The sequence below is a fragment of the Battus philenor genome, unplaced genomic scaffold (genome assembly GCF_028537555.1).
Source record: "Battus philenor isolate CCGP_79_NKW_IND1 unplaced genomic scaffold, ilBatPhil1.0.hap1 SCAF_9, whole genome shotgun sequence".
In the NCBI taxonomy this organism is placed as follows: Eukaryota; Metazoa; Arthropoda; class Insecta; order Lepidoptera; family Papilionidae; genus Battus; species Battus philenor.
Genome location: NW_027181759.1, coordinates 6,664,998 through 6,684,247, shown reverse-complemented (window position 1 = coordinate 6,684,247; position 19,250 = coordinate 6,664,998). Strand labels below are relative to the sequence as shown.

Below are 19,250 nucleotides of genomic sequence, written 5' to 3'. Positions count from 1 at the left end.
AAGACAGATTTTAATTGTGTATAACCAAAAGGTTAAGAAATGCAATTATAGTACTTAATTTTTTTGAAAAAAGGTTGGATTTTAATAACCTTAGTGTCTCTACAAAAAATTTAATAATTATATTATTTTCATCATTATCCGTTTCTAATGTAGTCCTTTATTATTCTTCTTCTTATCATCTCATCTTTCAACTTATCTCAAATATCTGACTTATTCACTTAAGAGTCATGATCACCCGTCATTCATTTCGCAGCCTCAGGTTCACGATGGTATATAAATATATACCATCGTATAATATACTTTCTATAAAAGTGTATTTAAAGTACATGTAAACATATTTTAAAATTGAAAATATTTGACTACGGTTTCAATAAAACACGAGAGCTTTCTACTTCAGCTATCTAATCAGAGATAATAATGCATTTGTTATTGTCTATCAAAAATTAATGCTGATATCTGAGAATAAAAATCCCAAGCTGGTAGCCACGTTACGGGGAGGTACTTTATTAGATGGATCAACGACATTCAAGGTCGTATCAGAACGAACTTTGGGAGAAACCTACTTATGCCCTGCAGTGGGCGTCTATCGGCTAACTTGATAATAATAAATTGCTTTTTTTAAATCTCATTAACAAATATAATATTTTTAAAAAACCAGGCTGTGCACCTGGTAACATGTGATAAACCCATCTCTAAAAGTAGGGTACACAACAGTTATAAATGTATTACTTTTCTATATATAAAATAATACACTAATATCGTTTATATTTTATTGATATCATAAATCATAACTTACATGTAAATGTTAAAAAAAAAACATATATTTGCAGAAAGAGAAATAAATTTAAAGTCTATACTTTTATATTATATCATATCTAAATAACTACACCTGACATTTTTTACATGTTTCCTCATTTACATAGATTACAAAGCCTTTGCTAAAACCTAGGGATACTACAAGCATGAAGTAATATCTGTGATGATGAAATATAATGCAATAAAATTTTAATGCTATGTAATAATAAGTTTAAAATAAATCTCAAAATTGTCTATATTTTGGTTCAAAGAGTTTAGCTTATCACATTTCTAAGTTAATATAATTTATTGCATACATCTTCTACATTTTTATTTAAATATATTCATAATGAATTCCAGTCGTTAAAAAAATTATCTTTCCATGTTGTTAGAAACTAATTCAATCAAAACTTATCAACTCTGCAGTGTTGTTATTGTGTTCAGATTTTGTAGGAGTTTGAGCCTGTTGATTAGGGTTTTGTTGTTGGCCTTGTACGCCATTGGAAAAATTTTGTTGCTGCATTTTTATTTGCTGTCCTTGGAAATTTTGCGGAATTTGAGGTTGTTGTCCTTGAGACGGCATTTGTTGTCCCATAGGTGCCATCTGTTGTCCTTGAGGAGGCATCTGATGTCCTAACGAAGACATTTGTTGACCTTGTGGTATCATTTGTTGCCCTTGTGTAGACATCTGTTGTTGTCCTTGAGACGGCATCTGTTGTCCCTGAGGCTGCATCTGTTGTCCTTGTGGAGGCATCTGTTGCCCTTGTGGTGGCATCTGTTGACCTTGTGGAGGCATATGTTGCCCTTGCGTAGGCATCTGTTGCCCTTGTGTGGGCATCTGCTGTCCTTGTGTGGGCATTTGATGTGCACCAGGGATTTGTTGCCCCATTTGTGATGGCATTTGGGGAATTTGCGGTATCTGCTGAGGCAGATTATTAGGCATAATTTGTTGGTTCATCTGTGGCATGACTTGATGCATTTGATTTTGTGGGATTTGCTGTCCTTGAGACATGCTATGTTGATTTTGGTGTGGAATATTCATAGGCTGCCCCTGTAGCATCATTTGCTGACCTGGTTGACCTTGCATAGCCATTTGTTGACCTTGTGTAAATTGACTTTGCTGAGATTGTGCCATTTGTGTACCACCTTGAGATACTTGTGGTCCTTGGGTAAGCACATTTTGGTTTTGATTTGCAATGTTACTGGTGACATTGGCTTGGCTGTGTGGCAATGTCTGCCCCTGTATTAGTTGTTGTCCTGGCATTGCCATACTCTGACTTGTCATGGGTATTTGAGATGGTTGTGTAATGTTAGGCATTTGAGTGCCAGCCTGTGGATTATTTTGCTGATTTTGTAATGTCATTGAATATTGTTGCTGATTAGTATTTGGTTGATTGCCCTGCATAATTGGCATTCGCATATTTTGCATTTGCATCCCTAATAATGAATTGGCAGTATTTAAATTTTGACCCATGGGCATTTGAGGCATAGTGTTAGCTTGGGGTTGATTTGGCATATTTTGTTTTGGTACTTGCTGTGACTGCTGAGAATTTTGTTGAGAGGTAGGTCCAGTGTATCCATTTGCAATGTTTTGATTCATCAATTGATGTACACCAGGCTGCATAGGCATTCGCATTTGATGCATTTGCTGCATTATCATTTGTTGCTGTAATGGCATTTGTTGGCCAAGTTGAGGTCGATTTTGTTGATTTATGTTTGATGGAATAGTGGATGGAGCTTGGCTGAGGGTCATTCCAGAAGTGGTCATAGCATAAGTATTTGTTAATTGAGGCATAGATTGAGATATAGCACCTATTTGATTAACACCCATTGGCAAATTAGCTTGCGACATTTGAGCTTGTCCTGGAAGGGGCACAGTTCCATCGGTAGTCGCTTGCGGCATCATCTGAGGATGAAATTGTGCAGACGCATACATCGGTTGATTTGGAAAACCAGGTTGATAATGGTGCATAGAAACACCCGGCATATAATAGCTGTTTGCAGACATCATGTACTGATGTTTTTGCTGTTCTTGTCTCATCTGCATTTCTCTTTCTTGTTCCTATAAAATTAAAAAGTCAATAAATCACATAATAATTACACTATTTCCTATTAAAACTAAATAACATAAATTCTTAGATGAATATATAAAAATCTTTTATAAGTACTGTATGAACAGAATTATTTCTTTAACTGTAAGTTGACTTACTCTAATAAGACATAAATAAACCTTGTTAAGGTCGTTGGGAAACGCAAGGATGCGTGCCACTTTGAAACCTTGGGTGGAGGCCTATATTTAGCAATCAATACAGAAATTAATTTAGGGTCATATAGCTAAATTGGTGATGAAACTGGCTAGAAATCGATCTAATCATATGGTGATTTGACTTTTAACAAAAGATCAAAAACAGGCAGCTACGGTTGCCTTTCCAACAGATCTCATGAACATGTATATGAATTGTATCAAACACATGTTTTGAAAATTGCATTTTAGATTTATTATTTATTTTATAATTAAAATTAATTTCTGAAAACTAGGCAATTAATAATTAAATTTTTGTTTTCCGTATCCATGTCCGTACAAATAGACGCTTCCTGCATGTATCAGAAACGTATCATGTTTTTAAACATAAAATATCATTGTTTGATTTGCATGAAACTTTAAACTCGTAATGCTATTTACGAGGGAAATACAATACAATATAAATTTAATATTATATTCATTGGTAAAGAATATAAAACACGATTTCAACTATGGTGTAGTGTCTTATGGGTGATGTGTAATTTAATGTTATATAGTTGAATATCATTAACTTTTTTTTACAAAAATCATTGTAAGTTTACTCCTCAATAATAAGTATTTTTATCTTAAAACAAAAGCTGTAAACACAGTTCATAGCAAGTTGAATAATTTAACTTCACACCAATGGTGGATTATTTAGGGGATCTCCGGAGTCTACTATAAAGGATTTTCTTAAAATAACGGAATATACCTGTACTCTCTGTAGGGCAAGTTGCCTTTGATATTGCAGGTACTCGTGTTTCTTTTTTCTCATGGCCTGTAGTTTGGCGGCCATTTGCATCTGTCGTTGACGTTCAGCCGCTTCGGCTGCGGCGGCCAATCGTGCCGAATGTTCCGCACGCAGAGTATCCAATGCCGCGCGACTGTCTCGCACTTGTGTTACTTTATCCTGAAAAAGCAATCACAATCTTTTCTCATGGTTGGGATGCACATATAAAAAAAATATCAAATTATACAACCTTTTTAAAGGTATTATATTGGTTATATATTGAAGTAGAAAAGACAATTGTCTCTTTTACATTTTCATTTAAGAATTTGTTAATTTACACCAATAAATTTGATTCTCATTAATACTATCATTGAAAAATTTTCTTTTAAAAAATTGATAACATGTAATTGGATATGTGAAAACTTAAAAACATGTAGCTCATTTGTCAGCTAAAAGCCTGTACACTTAAATATTGAAATATGTCACGTTACTTAATTTTTTATATTGGTACTAACTACTGGCAATAAACTTTGTCGGGATACATACTAAATATTTATTAATTTTAATACGTAGTAAACCGAATTTTGAAAACACTTTTTCTTACCATAATACCTCCGCTTTATTATTTCTGTTACCATTAATTTTCAGATAAGATGTATAACATCACCACTTTACAGGTTTTACATTGATAACCATCATCCTGTATATTATTGAAATACATATATATCTGTATATTATTGAAATACATATATATACCTGTAAACTTTCCAAGTACACCCGCTTATCATCTTGTTGCTGAATATAACGCAGCAGACGGGAGTGCATGGCAGTTATATTCATGAACAGCGTCTGAACCGAAGTGTCATTGGCTATGGAGCGACCTCTGAAAAGTAAAGATATTATGTGAAATATTTCTTTGTTATTTTTTTTTGTCAATGTTATACTATGTAATATATAAACTATATCTGACAATTTTTGAAAGTAATTGATCATTTGCATAAAAATAATATTAACTAAAATATAGAAAAATTAAACAAGGAAAAAAAAAATTTACCACTCGTTAGATAAAAAGTCAAAATATTGCCTTTATTATTATATTTGTTGTATTATATTTTAATGGTCTACAACTAAATGAAACTATTTTAATCAGAAGAATAATATTTGATCTTATTAATGAAACCGGGCGGCATACCGAGAGGAATTACTCTTCATTCTGTTAACAAATATCTCAACTTGAGATTTAAGAGATTCCACAAATTCATCGATCTCTTTATCTTCGGCGTCATCTTCTTGAGCCTTGTTTATAGGAAGTTTAGAAAACTCAGGCTGTAAACAAAAATATGTGATTAGTTAATGAAGCAACATTGTCTATTATAAATTATAATATGATATTAAATTCAATATAAGATCCCATAATCCATTTATTAGTACATTGATACACATTTGATGATATACACAGGGTGATCATATATAGCTTATAAGATCATCATATATACACACACCAGTCTGTACAATATGATTATAGTAATACAAAATGCAAGTTGACAAAGAAATAAAGTTTTACACATTGACCAGCCTGCAATTTTATGTCTGCAAGTTTAGAAGTACATAAAAGCATGTTTAAACCTAATTGCCTCTCCAACCTTCGAGAAATGTCTGTGTAATCAATAAATCCTTTTTTTTTTGTTTGCAACCTATATTTCTGTAGCTAAAATTTGTAATCTTACAATAAGTCTTATATTAAAGGGAATGGAAACAAAAAACATACATGCACTTCATACTCTAGTCTATTACGAGACCGAATAATTCATTGTCTCTTTTCACAAACCCTTCATCCACATGTATATTACAATGAAAACCTTTCCTTCATACTCACAAACATATATACTCTTCATCATCATGATATCAGCCGAGGCATACCTTGCGGAGGGCTCCTCCATAGTTCACCACGACGCTAGGTCTTGCGCAGCCCGCATCCAGCAACGTCCCGCGACTTAAATCATGTCGTCGGTCCACTTAGTGAGGGGTCTAAATCAGGTTTACTGTCTCGTTGCGTCCAACTCGAGAACATGTCGGCCATAAAGTCCGTCGGTTGCATGAGCGATTTGCCTCGCCACCCCGTCACTCCATCCGAGCAATTTTTCGATCTACTTCCGACTTTGATTTCATACACGCTCACTCTCACACAAATCTAAATGGTAGACTGTTGCATTGATGTAAATGTTTTTCCAAAACACCGACGGCCTATTTTGGGAACCCCCAAGATCTCGATACTTTTAATTTTAATAAAGATGTTTCCTTTTAATTGATTAATTTAGGTACACCAGCAGTACATTTCAGTTAAAAATAGTGTACAAGTTGCCATATAAATAGTGTAATTCATGTTTGTGAGCGACGAAACACACATGTAACTATTTAGTTAAGATCGCAGGAAGTTGTTGGGTACAGGCAAAGCAGCGGAGTCCTATGATTTGCAATAGGCATCTATCAGCTGATATGATGATTATGATGTGTGTCAACCCACCTCATTGGTGTCATGGGAGACGTGAGAAGCCGGGGCCGTGGGCGCTGCCGGCTGGTCTCGTGCCAATCGTTGCTCCCAATAGTTCCTGTCAAGGTACCGAGAGAGCTCAGAGCTGGCCACTGTGCTATGTTCTGGTGAGGCACTAATCGACGAGGCACTTGGTGAAACTGTAAAGCAACATACGATTTCAATGAACTTAATCTATGTAACTAAAACTTTTTAATTATATTATTGACCCACTTCATTATGTTCTAACCACATTAATGGTTTTTATTTTTATTTTATTTTTTTAACAAAACTTACATTTTAACTGAAAACCATTTACAATCCAGCTTTTTATTGTAATAAAAAATTAATAAAAGTAGAAGAAAAGGAAAATAATAATATTGGACGACTTTCAATAGGAACATGCATATGCATCTATACAGGTGCTTGTCAAACTTTTAGTCTTTATCACTCTATTCATTTAATCATAGCATGGATTTTGATAACAAAACTCAATTATAAACTTTTGTTTCTGATAAATATTTATAGCATATATATGCCCACAAACTGAATAAATTACACTTTTCACTTATTCAGGTCTTGTTTTTGACAATTACTTGTCTTGGGAAAGGAATATACTGGGTGATTGGTTAAAGGACTAAAAACATTAAATGGGTGAATATATAGCTGCTATGCTATCAATTAATATGTGGTACACTCTAGCGAAAAATGAATGGTCTCAGAAATAATTAATAAATGGTATTATAATATAATTTAGAAAAGGCATTTACAAAATTCATTCTTGCAGACTTTGTACTGCCAGAAGCTATAAGTCCTCACATTCTAATAGGAAAAAGGTTTACTTCATAAAGTGTGATTGGAAGCAGGGGTAAGAGCTTTAAAGCTTTTTGCTAGCTTGAACCAATCACTTTGTATATAAACTATGTGAATACTTTATACACAAACATCAGTTTTCTATACTTTCTTATGAAACTTTGTAAAATTCAACTTTATATAACATGTACCTAAAATTTAAAAAATTCCATCATTTTAAAGACGAATATTCACTCACTCGTGGGATGTAAAGAGGTTTCGGGTGCAACGAGAGAGCGCGAACGACGTTCTTTCTCCTTCTGTTCAGCTTCAGATTGGCTCAAAGCTAATGCTAGTTGCAATTCTTCTTCCTCTTGTAATTCCTCCTTTGTCTTCTCGTGTGGCTGTAAAAAATTAGTTGTATCATACATATGATTGAACTATCCCCATTTCTAATATAGACCTTTATGTATATATCATCACCATGTTAGCCGATAGACACCCACTGCAAAGCATAGGCCTACCGCAAAGATCAATATTGCCTCAATGACTAGTGTTGAGCTGCCTGCAACCAACTACTTCCCACAGCCATGAACATGTTGTCGGTAAACATAGTGTATGATAAAAACTTCATACTGTATGATAAAAATAACTAAAGAGCATATTATCAAATAAAAAGCTAAGAAAGATTTACATGATTTTGTGTTTAGTTTCTTAAAAAAAATTCTGAAACATGTTAAAATACAAATAAAAACACAGTTTTATTTTAAGTCTTGATTTATTTTTTAAATCCGCTTAAGAAATAAAAGTTTTGTAACCTTTAGAAGAATAATCCACAGACAAATAATGCAAAATCATTAAATAAAACAAGTGATACACCATGTCTATAATAAGAATTGCATATGTCATAGTCAATAATTTTTAATTAACTATTTGAATACCATCTTATATTGTAACTTAACACTTCAAGATAGGTCATTGTTTCCTCAGCCTTCTTACAAGATTAGGTGTTTCTGGAACAGTGAGTAGCTTAGAAGATTTTTCAGGTATAAAAGGAGCATTTGATGGAATTGGCTTAGCATGGTGAACAAGTTTAGCTCTAAGCTCTGCCTGTGCTTTTTCTTCTGCTTCCATTTGTTCTTTTATCTTCTGCTGTCGCAATATTTCATTCTGTTCCTCCTTCTCTTTTAAGAATTTATCAAACTTTTGTCTCTCAGCCACTCTCTTCTCCATTGTTAATTCAAAGGGCACTGGTTTTACACATTGCGTAGATGCTAGTAATGGTTTGAAAGGTTCCTTGTACAAAATAACTGGTGGACGGGCTTCAAATTTGACATAGTTTTCTTTTTCTGAGGAAGCATTAGATGCACTACTTTTACTTATTGCACTAATCATTTGCTTTTTGACACCATTGGGTAATGGTTGAGCTTTAAATTGTGATGCCATTCTTCTTTCCTCCTCCATTAGAAGCCGTATCTTTTCTTCCTTACGTCTCCTTATTTCCTCGTCTCTTTTCTCGAAAGAGAATGGTTTGGGTGGCATGGGTCCAGTTTTCTGGGTCTTACAAGTTTTATGGTTGTTTTTCAATTCTTTTACAGTTTTATCTTTTTGCTCACATTTTTTTTCTTTGTGTGAAAAATCTTGTTTATGTTGGGCAATAGGTTGCCTCAAAGGAACCTGTGGCTTTTCTAATAAGTCTTTTGGAGCAGGACGTGCTTTAAATTTTTTAACAAATTCTGGAGTTTGTACAGTCTTCTTTTGTTTTTCAGTTAATTTGAATGGCTCTGGTATTGTATTAGGTTTTTTGGGTACTTCTGGTAGATTTTGAGAACCAACTATTACCGATTTAGGCACAGGCTGCGCTTTAATTTTAAAATTTTTCATTTCTTCTATTAACATTTCCTCCTTCTCTTTTTGAGACATAATGTGTGAAGGCCTTAATCTGGATCTACAGCGAAGAGTTGGTGATTGTGGTTTAGTAAGACCAGGACGTTCTGTATTACATTGTGGCTTAAATATTTGGGGTCTCGTTGAATGGAAACGTCCAGGTGTATCTCGTTGATAATGATAAACTGATTCTGCCAAAGACACAAATTTCGTTTTGGACGAACCTTGTTTAGTTCCAATAGGTTTGCAATAGCTTGGTTCTTGCTTAAGATCACTCATTGATAATGATTTTCTCATACCACCAAAATCATTATTATCAAAGTATTCTTCATCAATTGATGTAGGTTCTTCTTTAATCCATGGTATTTTATTTGCTGTAAAATACGTATCATCGCGAAAGTTGTACATATATTTATTGTCCATTTTAAAGTTTTCTTTACACTGCCTTAACCGTTAACTTGAAATTGAAATTTAACCGAAAATGACATTTACGTATCGTTGCTTTTATTGCCACTATAAAGAATAATTTAAAAACACAATTCCTTTTTTTTATAAAACATTAACTTTATTTTATTCTACAAAAAATTAAAGGTTAAATATAATGCGCAAATCTACATAAATATAATTCATAAGCATATTTGAAAAATAATAATTTCGTGACAAGCTACGTTGAGTTGTAAATGACAACATTTTTATTATCTGTAGAAACGCTTTGCGTATGGCGAGCGTATAACATTATATCCGTATTACCGGTTTACACAGTTTTGTTGTTAAAAGATTGAATAAGGGATAAATTCTGTGGAAACATGTCACAATCTTTACCCAATCCTAACACTTTATTACCGCTGGAATTAGTCGATAAGTGCATAGGTTCGAGGATTCACATTATTATGAAAAATGATAAAGAGATGGTGGGAACACTACAAGGATTTGATGATTTCGTAAATATGTTATTAGATGATGTAACAGAATATGAATCTACACCAGAAGGAAGAAAAATAACAAAATTGGATCAGATCTTATTAAACGGTAATAACATTGCTATGCTTGTACCCGGAGGTGAAATGCCAGGTGAATCTTATGAAGGCCAATAACAAAACGTCCGTAATAAATATTTTCAAATAAATACACTCGGATTTTATTTATAATTAAAATATTAAAGTGGGAATTAGTTATTAGTGTTTAATCATCAACATTTTTCGGTTGTAAGGTTAGCATTACTTTTAGGTTATACACCTAAATGAACTGGAAATGTGCATTTTGTGGAACCTAACTATATTTAGATTATATCATTTTGAAACCAGACATTAAAACAAAATTGTGTTAAAGTGTTTTTAGATATTAAATTGTTTGGTCTGATTTTATTTTTTTGCATACACAAACTTCAGTATTACTACATAAATTCGAATATTTGTTTGGAATAATATTGAAATTGCCAAAATTCAGTCTTATTATTTTTTGTTAAATCTCCATTATTTTAATACTTGCCTATTTTTTTATTTTTGTGAGACTAAATAATCAATAGATGAAACAAGGTGAATAATGTTTATTACTAGATTAGTAATTATGCATCACAACAGTCTTGTATGGTTGAAATTAAAATGTTTTTTGCTTAAAATTAATTTTAGTATCACTTGTTACTATTTGTATGTTCTTATGGGTAAGAGATACTTTATAGTAGGCTATTATTAGATAGGTAAATCAGATTAATGTAATATGGTTTAAAACATGCAAAATGTGGGGCCAATACTTAAATCACCAACTGAAATATTACATTATTTATTTTCAATATAGCATATCATTATAAATACTTTTTGTCTTAAATTTATTATTATAAAAATCTTTCATTCATACCTGGCTTTGAGTGGTGCTTATTTCACTGGCTGGTGGCTTAGACTTGGAAGTAGAAGATGGTGGACGACTCACTTTGTCAAAACACGCATCACATACTCTGACCTGTTATAATACTTGTATTTAATGTTTCAACAAGTGTTTAACACAAGATTTTAGCATTTCTTACTAATTTACAGATCAATGTTATTGTGTGAATCAATTACTACTTAACTTTTAATTTTTTTAACCTGTTTATTTTTGGTTGTTTTTTAATTATGCTGTCAACAACAATAATTTTGACTATAAAAAATTCTACTGTATTTAGTCATTATCTCAAATCTATTTATTTGCTTATAACAGTCTGTTTGTTATGAGGTGTTTTGAAATATGCTGTGAAATTTTGATCTTTTTAAAAAGGTTCCTTATTCTCTCCTTATTGTATTTAAACATTAATAGACAAAACGCTATTTTACCTCTTTTTCAATGCCAAACTTGGGCAGTGTAGATGTTTTAGAACTACATTGCTGACAAAACACTTGACCACATGCTCTGCAGTGATGGCGTCTTACCATCAATGAAAATGGTACCCGGCATCTAGACACATGGAATAAAATTTCTTATTTTTTATAGAATAACAACAAATACATTATATTCAGTTCGGCATTTACTATCGATGTCTTCAAATGCTCATTGCACTTTTACAAATCATAAGGCTTGAATTCAAAATTGAGAATTCTTGTTAATTCTTAAGTATAAACCTTCAAGACAACAAACTTGTTTATAAATAATTATTTAAAAAAAAAAAAAACCTTTTACAAATCAAGAGATATTTTGGAACTGCACTTTGGAACTATCAATTGTTTTAACATAATAAGAAACAAGTTGCCCTGGCTTGGAATGCTGATCTGCTAAGAGGTGGCCACTGCTTCAACCATAACATCTCATATTGAGTGGTAAAGATCCATTAAAAGATATCTATAACTAAAGAGCAAAAGTGTATAAAATAACAAGTGTGGGAGAAATATAAGTATAATTAGTTCATATTTCCTTTGGAGTAATATCAGAAATCATGTCACCATTGTCATTACCAAATACTCAACAAAGTATCAACCCCTTACCAGACAACACAAAACTTTAATGAATGATGCTTTTACTTTTGTATTAAAAGAATGTTACTTCAATAACTATTAAAAGGGTTACAACTCCTAGACAAACCTTTGGTAGCCTATCACCTGTTTAAGCCATCATGAGTCAAACTTTAGTCATTGCTTCTATACATGTTGGGGGCATATGCTGAGAACCTTTCGGCTCCTTTAAATAAAATTTGTAAATTATTTTCTAAAACACAACACACACCTGTGACAAACTTCCCCATCAGCCCATTCAGGTGCTGTATCTGCCGAGAACATTGCATCAGATTCCTTTAATGCTGGAAACTTGTATCCTTCTGCTTTCAAAATATTAACTGTATCCTGTTAGCAATATAAAAATGTGTATTACTTGTTTCATTTCCTCACTATATGTTCACATGGCACATTTTAAAAATCCACCATTGAGTTTATTTGTAGCAAATTCACAGAACAACAAAGGTATAGACTTTTCTGCTTATAATACTTGTGACTCATGCAACTGACTGATAAGGAAAAGGTGAAAAATTAACAAGATGACAGATAACACTTAATATCTTATATGCATATAAAAATTAAATTTACTATGTTAATAAAATAAAAGAATATGTTTTACTAGTAATTTTTTTTTCAGTTATTCAATAATTTAATAAAGAAAATTTTTTTTTGAAATATTTGTTTTTCTTTGAAAATATCAATAATAAAATACATCTTTATATATAGCATATTACATAACTTACAACATCCAACATAAATAATTTTAGTAATCAATGATTGAGAGATATTATATTATTATTATTGATATGATATTATTGAAGACATTAATTATCACCACTAAGATTTGATTTTAATGAAAGTAATGTAAAACATAACTATCGAATTCCTGAGTAAAAATAATTCTCAACTTGCAAACATATCCGGTAAAGCAAAGAGGTTTACATGAGAGGCAAGTCTAGCTTAATTTAATTATAATAATTATAAAATCAATACTGCCAGCAGTGCCCATGTGAATGGTAGTGTAACATTGGCCGATTGAAAGTCTATTTAGGTTTTGATAATTTTTTTAATCAAAATAATGCTATGTTTAACTGAATAGATTTAGTGGAAGCTGAAAAATTGTAAGTTACATTGTAATAGATGCCTAAGTTTGACCATAGAAATTAAATTGTATATCAAATTTTTGGAAGAAAGAACAAACTTTTTTTATTAAGTCTACAAGACATAAAAATATACTTTATATTTAAAGATTTACCTCAAGAATAAAAATAAAACAGTTCTTGAATTATATTAATGGATATAGAAAACAGTGTATTCTCTAACACAAATTGAAGATATTAAATAAAATTTCTAAATTAAAATTAGTTATTTTATTCCTAGTTTAACAATAACCCATCTAATATTAACTAATTTTTATCACTCACCTGCACAGCTCTATATTTGGGTGAATTGCGGAAAGCAAATGCCCATGCCTGTATCAGTTCAAGGATCTTATTGCGAAGATTTTCATGTTGTGTTGATTTCACCAAATCTCTGAGCATTTCACAAAATGCTTTAGATGCTACTTCATCATGAACTCCAGATCCTTACAAATAAACATTAGTGATAGTTGATATAGAATGAATAATAAAAAATGTGCAAACACTGCGTGTATTATTTATTTTATCTTGACATTACTAGCATATTTATAGCTGATCAGCAGCAAAGTGTATTGACATATTTAAAAATATCACTGTTGTAATTGACAAAATTTAATATTAATATGTTCTTAGCATGGAAAGTCTAGTTTTTACTTGAAAATTCTTGATTCTTTATGATTGATGATAAATGTTGGACAGTAATCAATTTGCTAGGCATCAAAATTTATATCTCTATAGCTCAAACTGATTGGGTTTCTTAATGCAATTGTACTTATTATAATGTTATTTATTACAAGAACTATAGAAGGCAATGCTGAGATAACAAAAGACAAGTTGAAAACAAAGATGCTATATTAAACACTGTTATCTACTTCACTTATTATTTATAAACAAAAACAAATGTGTACTGTATAGTATCACAGTCCATACCATATGCAAATATTTATTTATTAATAAAAGCATACCATCAATTACAAATTTAATTATTTGAATTCATTTGAAATGACAGATTAAAATAGATCTGGGATAACAGTCACAGAAACAGCCTTTCAAACTTTAAAAACTACAAAAGTTTTAAGTTATCTTCTAGTTTCATTTAATTAAAGATTAGAGCATTACTCTATAACCCATCAGATTAAATAAACAAAATTCATGCATGATTAAACATTATGTAATATTAAGTGTTAAAGTAATACTCACCACAATTTTTAACAATGCTTTCTAGAGTGAGAAGTGCAAACATTGCTTGATGAGGATTTTGTGAATATAATTTTTTTTTGACAGCTGCAACTGCATATTTTGGGCTATAAAGTACGACAAAATATTATTCAATGATTTTCAAACTTTCACGCATCATACATTATTTCAAAAAACACTTCGGTACTGTACTCACGAGCAATCATTTTGTCTAATTAAGTCGCAAATTTGTAGAATTGTTGGCCAATCAGGTTCCAGACGCAGATTACTAGTTGCTTTATCTAGAACAATATCATGAAGATCTAAGAAATGACGTAAGTTTTAAAGGTAAGTTTCAAGCTAGACGTTCAAATTTACAATTTAAAGTGAAAATTACTGTAGTAGGTCAAGATACTCGGAGACAAGAAAGCATAGAATAGAATGAAAATTTGTATATTTATATTACATAGAGAGGTCAAATTATTATGTAAATCACTTTATTATGTTTTTAAATATCTCACCGAGTAATTTATCAAAATTGTTAACCCGAAACATCCTTTTTGTTGTATATTTACTAATCAAACTATTGTTTTAGAAAATCAACTGTGATGAATCGTTCGATAGTCAGAAAATGACAGCTCACTATGTCAATTTTGTTATTCCTATTTTAACATTGCTCGCTGTGAACGTCAGTTCAATAAAAAAACTGAGTTATAGTTACATAAATGTTGCAAAATAATGTAACTTATATATAAATAATATTATTAATAGAAATATTTATGAATTTTAGAATAAAAGCGAGAAAAATTTCCTAAATTCATTACACAATCTAAAGAGAAACTAAAAAAAAATATTTTGATTTAGCAACACTGTGTATTTTTAGAAAAACATTAAGAATATTCGTAAAAGCCCTTGTGCACAATATGTTTTATACTTTATGTTAAGTTACTTAAGAGTAATAAGAAGCTGTATTAAAGTCACAAAATTTCCAGAAATTTAATATTTATGACAATTTTCATTAAAAAAATATTAATGTTCGTGATCAAAAATGTTTATTCAAAATTTTCCTGGTCTTTATCGATTGCCATTTATTTTGATATATAATATTAAGGTTATTCTTGGTAGAATGCAAACTTATTACATTTCTCAGGTTATGATTAAATAGAGAATATTGTATTTTGTACCAAAGCTTTTCAAAAATAATTTTGTATATTGCATTTTTAAAACTGTTTTTTTTTATCATATATTTAATACATGATAAAAAAAGTATATATTTGTTTTAAGAATACCGGCTTCCAGAAAAGTCTCTCAATATACAATAGGAGTCAGTCAGTCTTTTAGCACATAATATTTTTTTTTTCATGTTATAGGTTCTGATTTTAGGGATGACTATAATCCTGTTACGAGAAAAAGTTTGTTAAAATGTTCTGTCATGACAAGCGAAGTTTTGTACAATGAAGCTTTTATTTTGTAATTTAAAAATTAAAAATAATAAATTGCTTGTTATTATGGAAGAATTAGAAAGTATATATCCTCGAAATAAAGGCATAAAATTCGCCAACAACTTTTTATTTCAAATTTCAAAAAATTAAGTTCTAGCATTTGGTAAATGATGCACTCTACCTAAAATTTATGTATTTTCCTATTTAATATTTCTCGTTTATTTTAAATTATAGTTATTATACCCTAATAAAATGAAAGGTTTTAATATATTGATAGTTCTTATTTACCTTACCAATTTGTATATTTCCAGATTAATTTCGACATATTATAAAGACAACAAAATCAAATACAAATAAGAAGGAAACGATGACAATTTTAATTAAAGCTAGAAACATTGAATCAGATAAAAACGAGTTTCTTGATTATAATGAAATAAACAAAACTGATGATTACCCTCCAATTAGAAAGAAGCAATAAATAAACACTACTTTATTTTCATGATAATATTTCTGACAGTTTCATTTGCTTACAAAACTGTAATTGAAAGAACGCTGTATTAACTCCGTCCGGCGAATAAAATATCTTTACTTCCAATTAGTCAACGAAGCATTGAGCCTCCCTTAAATTTTGTGTGCATTGTATTATAGTTTGCAATTGTGTCAAAGAATTAAGTAATTCGAATTGTGACTATAATTCTTTAGATGTATCATCATGTATTGTGTCTGATTCTGTATACGTTGACGCACTTCTTTATTACTTCTACCTATTGTACCATAGTTCTGTTTCAAATTTTGCCAATTTTCGCCAAAATTTTATGCAGTTGCTGAAGTAATGGGCGTTAGAAAACCAATACATGAAATATTTTTTACTAAACCAAACTGTATAAAAATGGTTTATTATGTTAGGTATCACAAGCGTTTGCTCATAAGTTATCATATTAAATCTTATCACAAATTTATGACACAAGTGTTCTAAATTCTTAGTATGATGAATAGTTTAATTTTTACTTTGTTTAATTCACAGACCATTTTTACTCATTGCAGTGTCAGTAAAATTATTTATACACGTAATTTAATAGCATTTATTTAAAATAATTAATTACTATGATTAATAATGATTTTCTCAGAGAATGTCTCGAAGTGAATAAGAAAAAACTGATAAAGCTAAATAAGTGTTTACAAAATTGTAATACTATGTTATTAGCAATTAAAATAAAAGTAAGTGCGTTGCAAATACAAATGCTAGCAATGAAAATAATGTATCACGACCTTATGGAATTAAGAAAGTTAATTTTAATAGTTCATCCTCACCTTACTCAAATAACGCATTCAACATAACCTTTTACAGGTAAATCGTTTGTTTTTATTTAATAAAATTAAAAGGTAAAATTTTATGAGTCCAAGAATTAAAAAAAATTACACATTAATACATAGAATGAATAATTTAACATGAAATAAATGAAACACGAGCATAGTGTATTACAATAGTAATATTTAGTCATCGTTAATATCTATCGATAAAACAATTAATACTTTGAAATCAGCGACTTGTAGGTACGAATATTTCGTAAAGGAATGATATCTTTGATTTGAATAAATAAATAATAACATTAAAAATAAATTAGTAATGCATAATGATATAGTTAGAAATGAGGCAAAAACGTTTAAAATTAACCTAGTTTCTGACCAATTGAGTTGTAGATGGATCCAAAAAAAATAATAATGTGGATAATTCACAAATTAGAGCAACATTTTCTTTTGTTAATATGGAAAATAATAATGAAATAAAATCGTTTATTATAGAAAAATTTAAATTTTGTAGTTCTAAACACTCATATAACGACATTAAAGTTATCTAATAATTTTGTAATTCGAAAATTTAACTAGGTACAGAAATGCCTTTTATATCGCTAAATTTTGTTTAGTGTTCGAGTTTTTAGAACTCTTTTCTGTTCTTTTATTATCATTTAGTATTAAAGGAGGAGCGTACATTTTTTAATGACTTATGTTAAATTTATTGGTTACAAAGAGTCGAAAAACACTTAGTAAAGCACTATTGATGTCTTTTTCTAGGGTTGTCTGCCATTCTTACTTCATATCACAAAAGTTTTTGTGTAATACTATATTGGGAAAATTTTAATTTTGTTCTGATACAGATACTAAAATAAACGAGATAATTTTATTTTTATAATCTTGTTATATTATATACACCGCTGGTTATTTCCCGCAGTTGTCCGCCGTTACAGCCGTCGCTATTCCATAAATCAGCGCGGGATGCACATGAGGTCGTTCGACGGATAAAGCAGCGGCCGTGACAGTCGAAAGAGCAACGTTACTAACAGGGAGCGCAATTTGATAATCGTCGCGCACTTGACTGCGACACAGTGCTGACAGACCATCTGTCATGTTGATTGACGCGACCTATGAAGGACAACGGCCACCGATGGTGAATTAAGCATTTGTTTCCTGACCTTACCTGTTGACTATATCAATATTTTATTTCCACTAACATATCATATCGTTGTACCTAAAAATGTTTAATGAAATAAATTCAAAATCATAGGAAAAATTAATCTTCATTTAAATGTAAAATCGCTGGTTTTTCAATTGTTTTTTTTTTCGTTTTTTTTCTGTGAAAAATAGGATAAAACAGCCAATTGTACTTGTAATGTCTATATGTTATGTTTATAACATAGAAATTACATAAAGTAATAAATAAATACATCCATGTACCTGTGCATATTTATCTATATTTCAAAAACAAGACACGAACAGCAATTAGGAACTCAGTTTGCTTTACTTTGACGTAGATTTTTTTTAAATTTATGAGCTCACGGATTTCGAATGTGCGAGCTAATAAAGCAACAAAAGCTAACAGCTTCCAGCACCAATCGAATATAGCCCATAAAGCTCTAATCTATTTTTCATATTAAAGATTTTTTACTTAAGAAAGTTTATTTTCTAATGTTTATTTGCGTAAACTGGAAAAAATTATAATAAAAATGTTTTACAATCTAAGGTTAATTCAATAAGGTAAATGGTAAAAGGTTATCGGAATATTGCCAAACAATACCTTAGGCTTCCGCCTATGTAACCTTCTACGTAGTTTCATTTAGCTGTGTTTTCCTCATGTAAATTTTTATTTTCTGTGTAGTATACACCAGTCCACAAACTATTAAGATTTCTTTTCGAGCTTTTATAGTGTGTTATATATACATATTTTTTTAACATACCCAACGAAACAAGTAAGACACCTTCAAATGAGATGGCACTGTTAGGCCAAAAACACTAATACTTACGCACTATTGTTGGGCGGCAGAACAGTGCTGGCGATGATTGGAATCAAGGGAGAACAAAGTAGCTAGCAAACCATATATGGTTATTTGACTACTTTTCTTCGGATCTCTCACAGAATGTAATGTAAGTAAGTATAAGAAAGTAAAAGAAGAAGTATAGATCCAACTAATGAACAGCGAAAAGAGTTTCAAATGCTTTTCAAAAAAATAGGTGAATAAAAGAAA

The 19,250-nt window shown here is 30.7% G+C and overlaps 3 protein-coding genes across 3 annotated transcripts; 1 reads left to right on the top strand and 2 right to left on the bottom strand.

Annotated features, from left to right (window-relative positions):
• Positions 1-779: 779 nt before the first annotated feature.
• Positions 780-14,910, bottom strand: Hrs (Hepatocyte growth factor regulated tyrosine kinase substrate). Its single transcript, XM_068776158.1, has 13 exons — positions 14,809-14,910; positions 14,505-14,589; positions 14,312-14,415; positions 13,397-13,557; positions 12,205-12,320; positions 11,322-11,442; positions 10,870-10,971; positions 7,388-7,532; positions 6,331-6,497; positions 4,999-5,132; positions 4,563-4,689; positions 3,789-3,986; positions 780-2,857 (listed from the first exon to the last, which is right to left on the bottom strand). Exons 1-13 carry the CDS (start codon positions 14,840-14,842, stop codon positions 1,196-1,198), a joined length of 3,156 nt encoding a protein of 1,051 aa, XP_068632259.1. The 5' UTR covers positions 14,843-14,910; the 3' UTR covers positions 780-1,195.
• LOC137932511 (targeting protein for Xklp2-like) lies at positions 7,919-9,478 on the bottom strand. The gene has a single exon (XM_068776160.1). It carries the CDS (start codon positions 9,436-9,438, stop codon positions 8,104-8,106), a length of 1,335 nt encoding a protein of 444 aa, XP_068632261.1. The 5' UTR covers positions 9,439-9,478; the 3' UTR covers positions 7,919-8,103.
• On the top strand, positions 9,738-10,435 carry LOC137932512 (U6 snRNA-associated Sm-like protein LSm5). The gene has a single exon (XM_068776161.1). It carries the CDS (start codon positions 9,822-9,824, stop codon positions 10,107-10,109), a length of 288 nt encoding a protein of 95 aa, XP_068632262.1. The 5' UTR covers positions 9,738-9,821; the 3' UTR covers positions 10,110-10,435.
• Positions 14,911-19,250: the final 4,340 nt, after the last annotated feature.

Excerpts from the sequence above, each read along its gene's own strand:
- LOC137932512 (XM_068776161.1), top strand. The coding sequence starts at position 9,822 with ATGTCACAATCTTTACCCAATCCTAACACTTTATTACCGCTGGAATTA.
- Hrs (XM_068776158.1), bottom strand. The coding sequence starts at position 14,842 with ATGTTTCGGGTTAACAATTTTGATAAATTACTCG. Across the intron at positions 14,590-14,808 it reads CAATTTTGATAAATTACTCG|ATAAAGCAACTAGTAATCTG; the intron begins GTGAGATATTTA and ends ATATTGTTCTAG. Across the intron at positions 4,690-4,998 it reads ATGAAGAGTAATTCCTCTCG|AGGTCGCTCCATAGCCAATG; the intron begins GTATGCCGCCCG and ends TTTACTTTTCAG.
- LOC137932511 (XM_068776160.1), bottom strand. The coding sequence starts at position 9,438 with ATGGACAATAAATATATGTACAACTTTCGCGATGATACGTATTTTACA.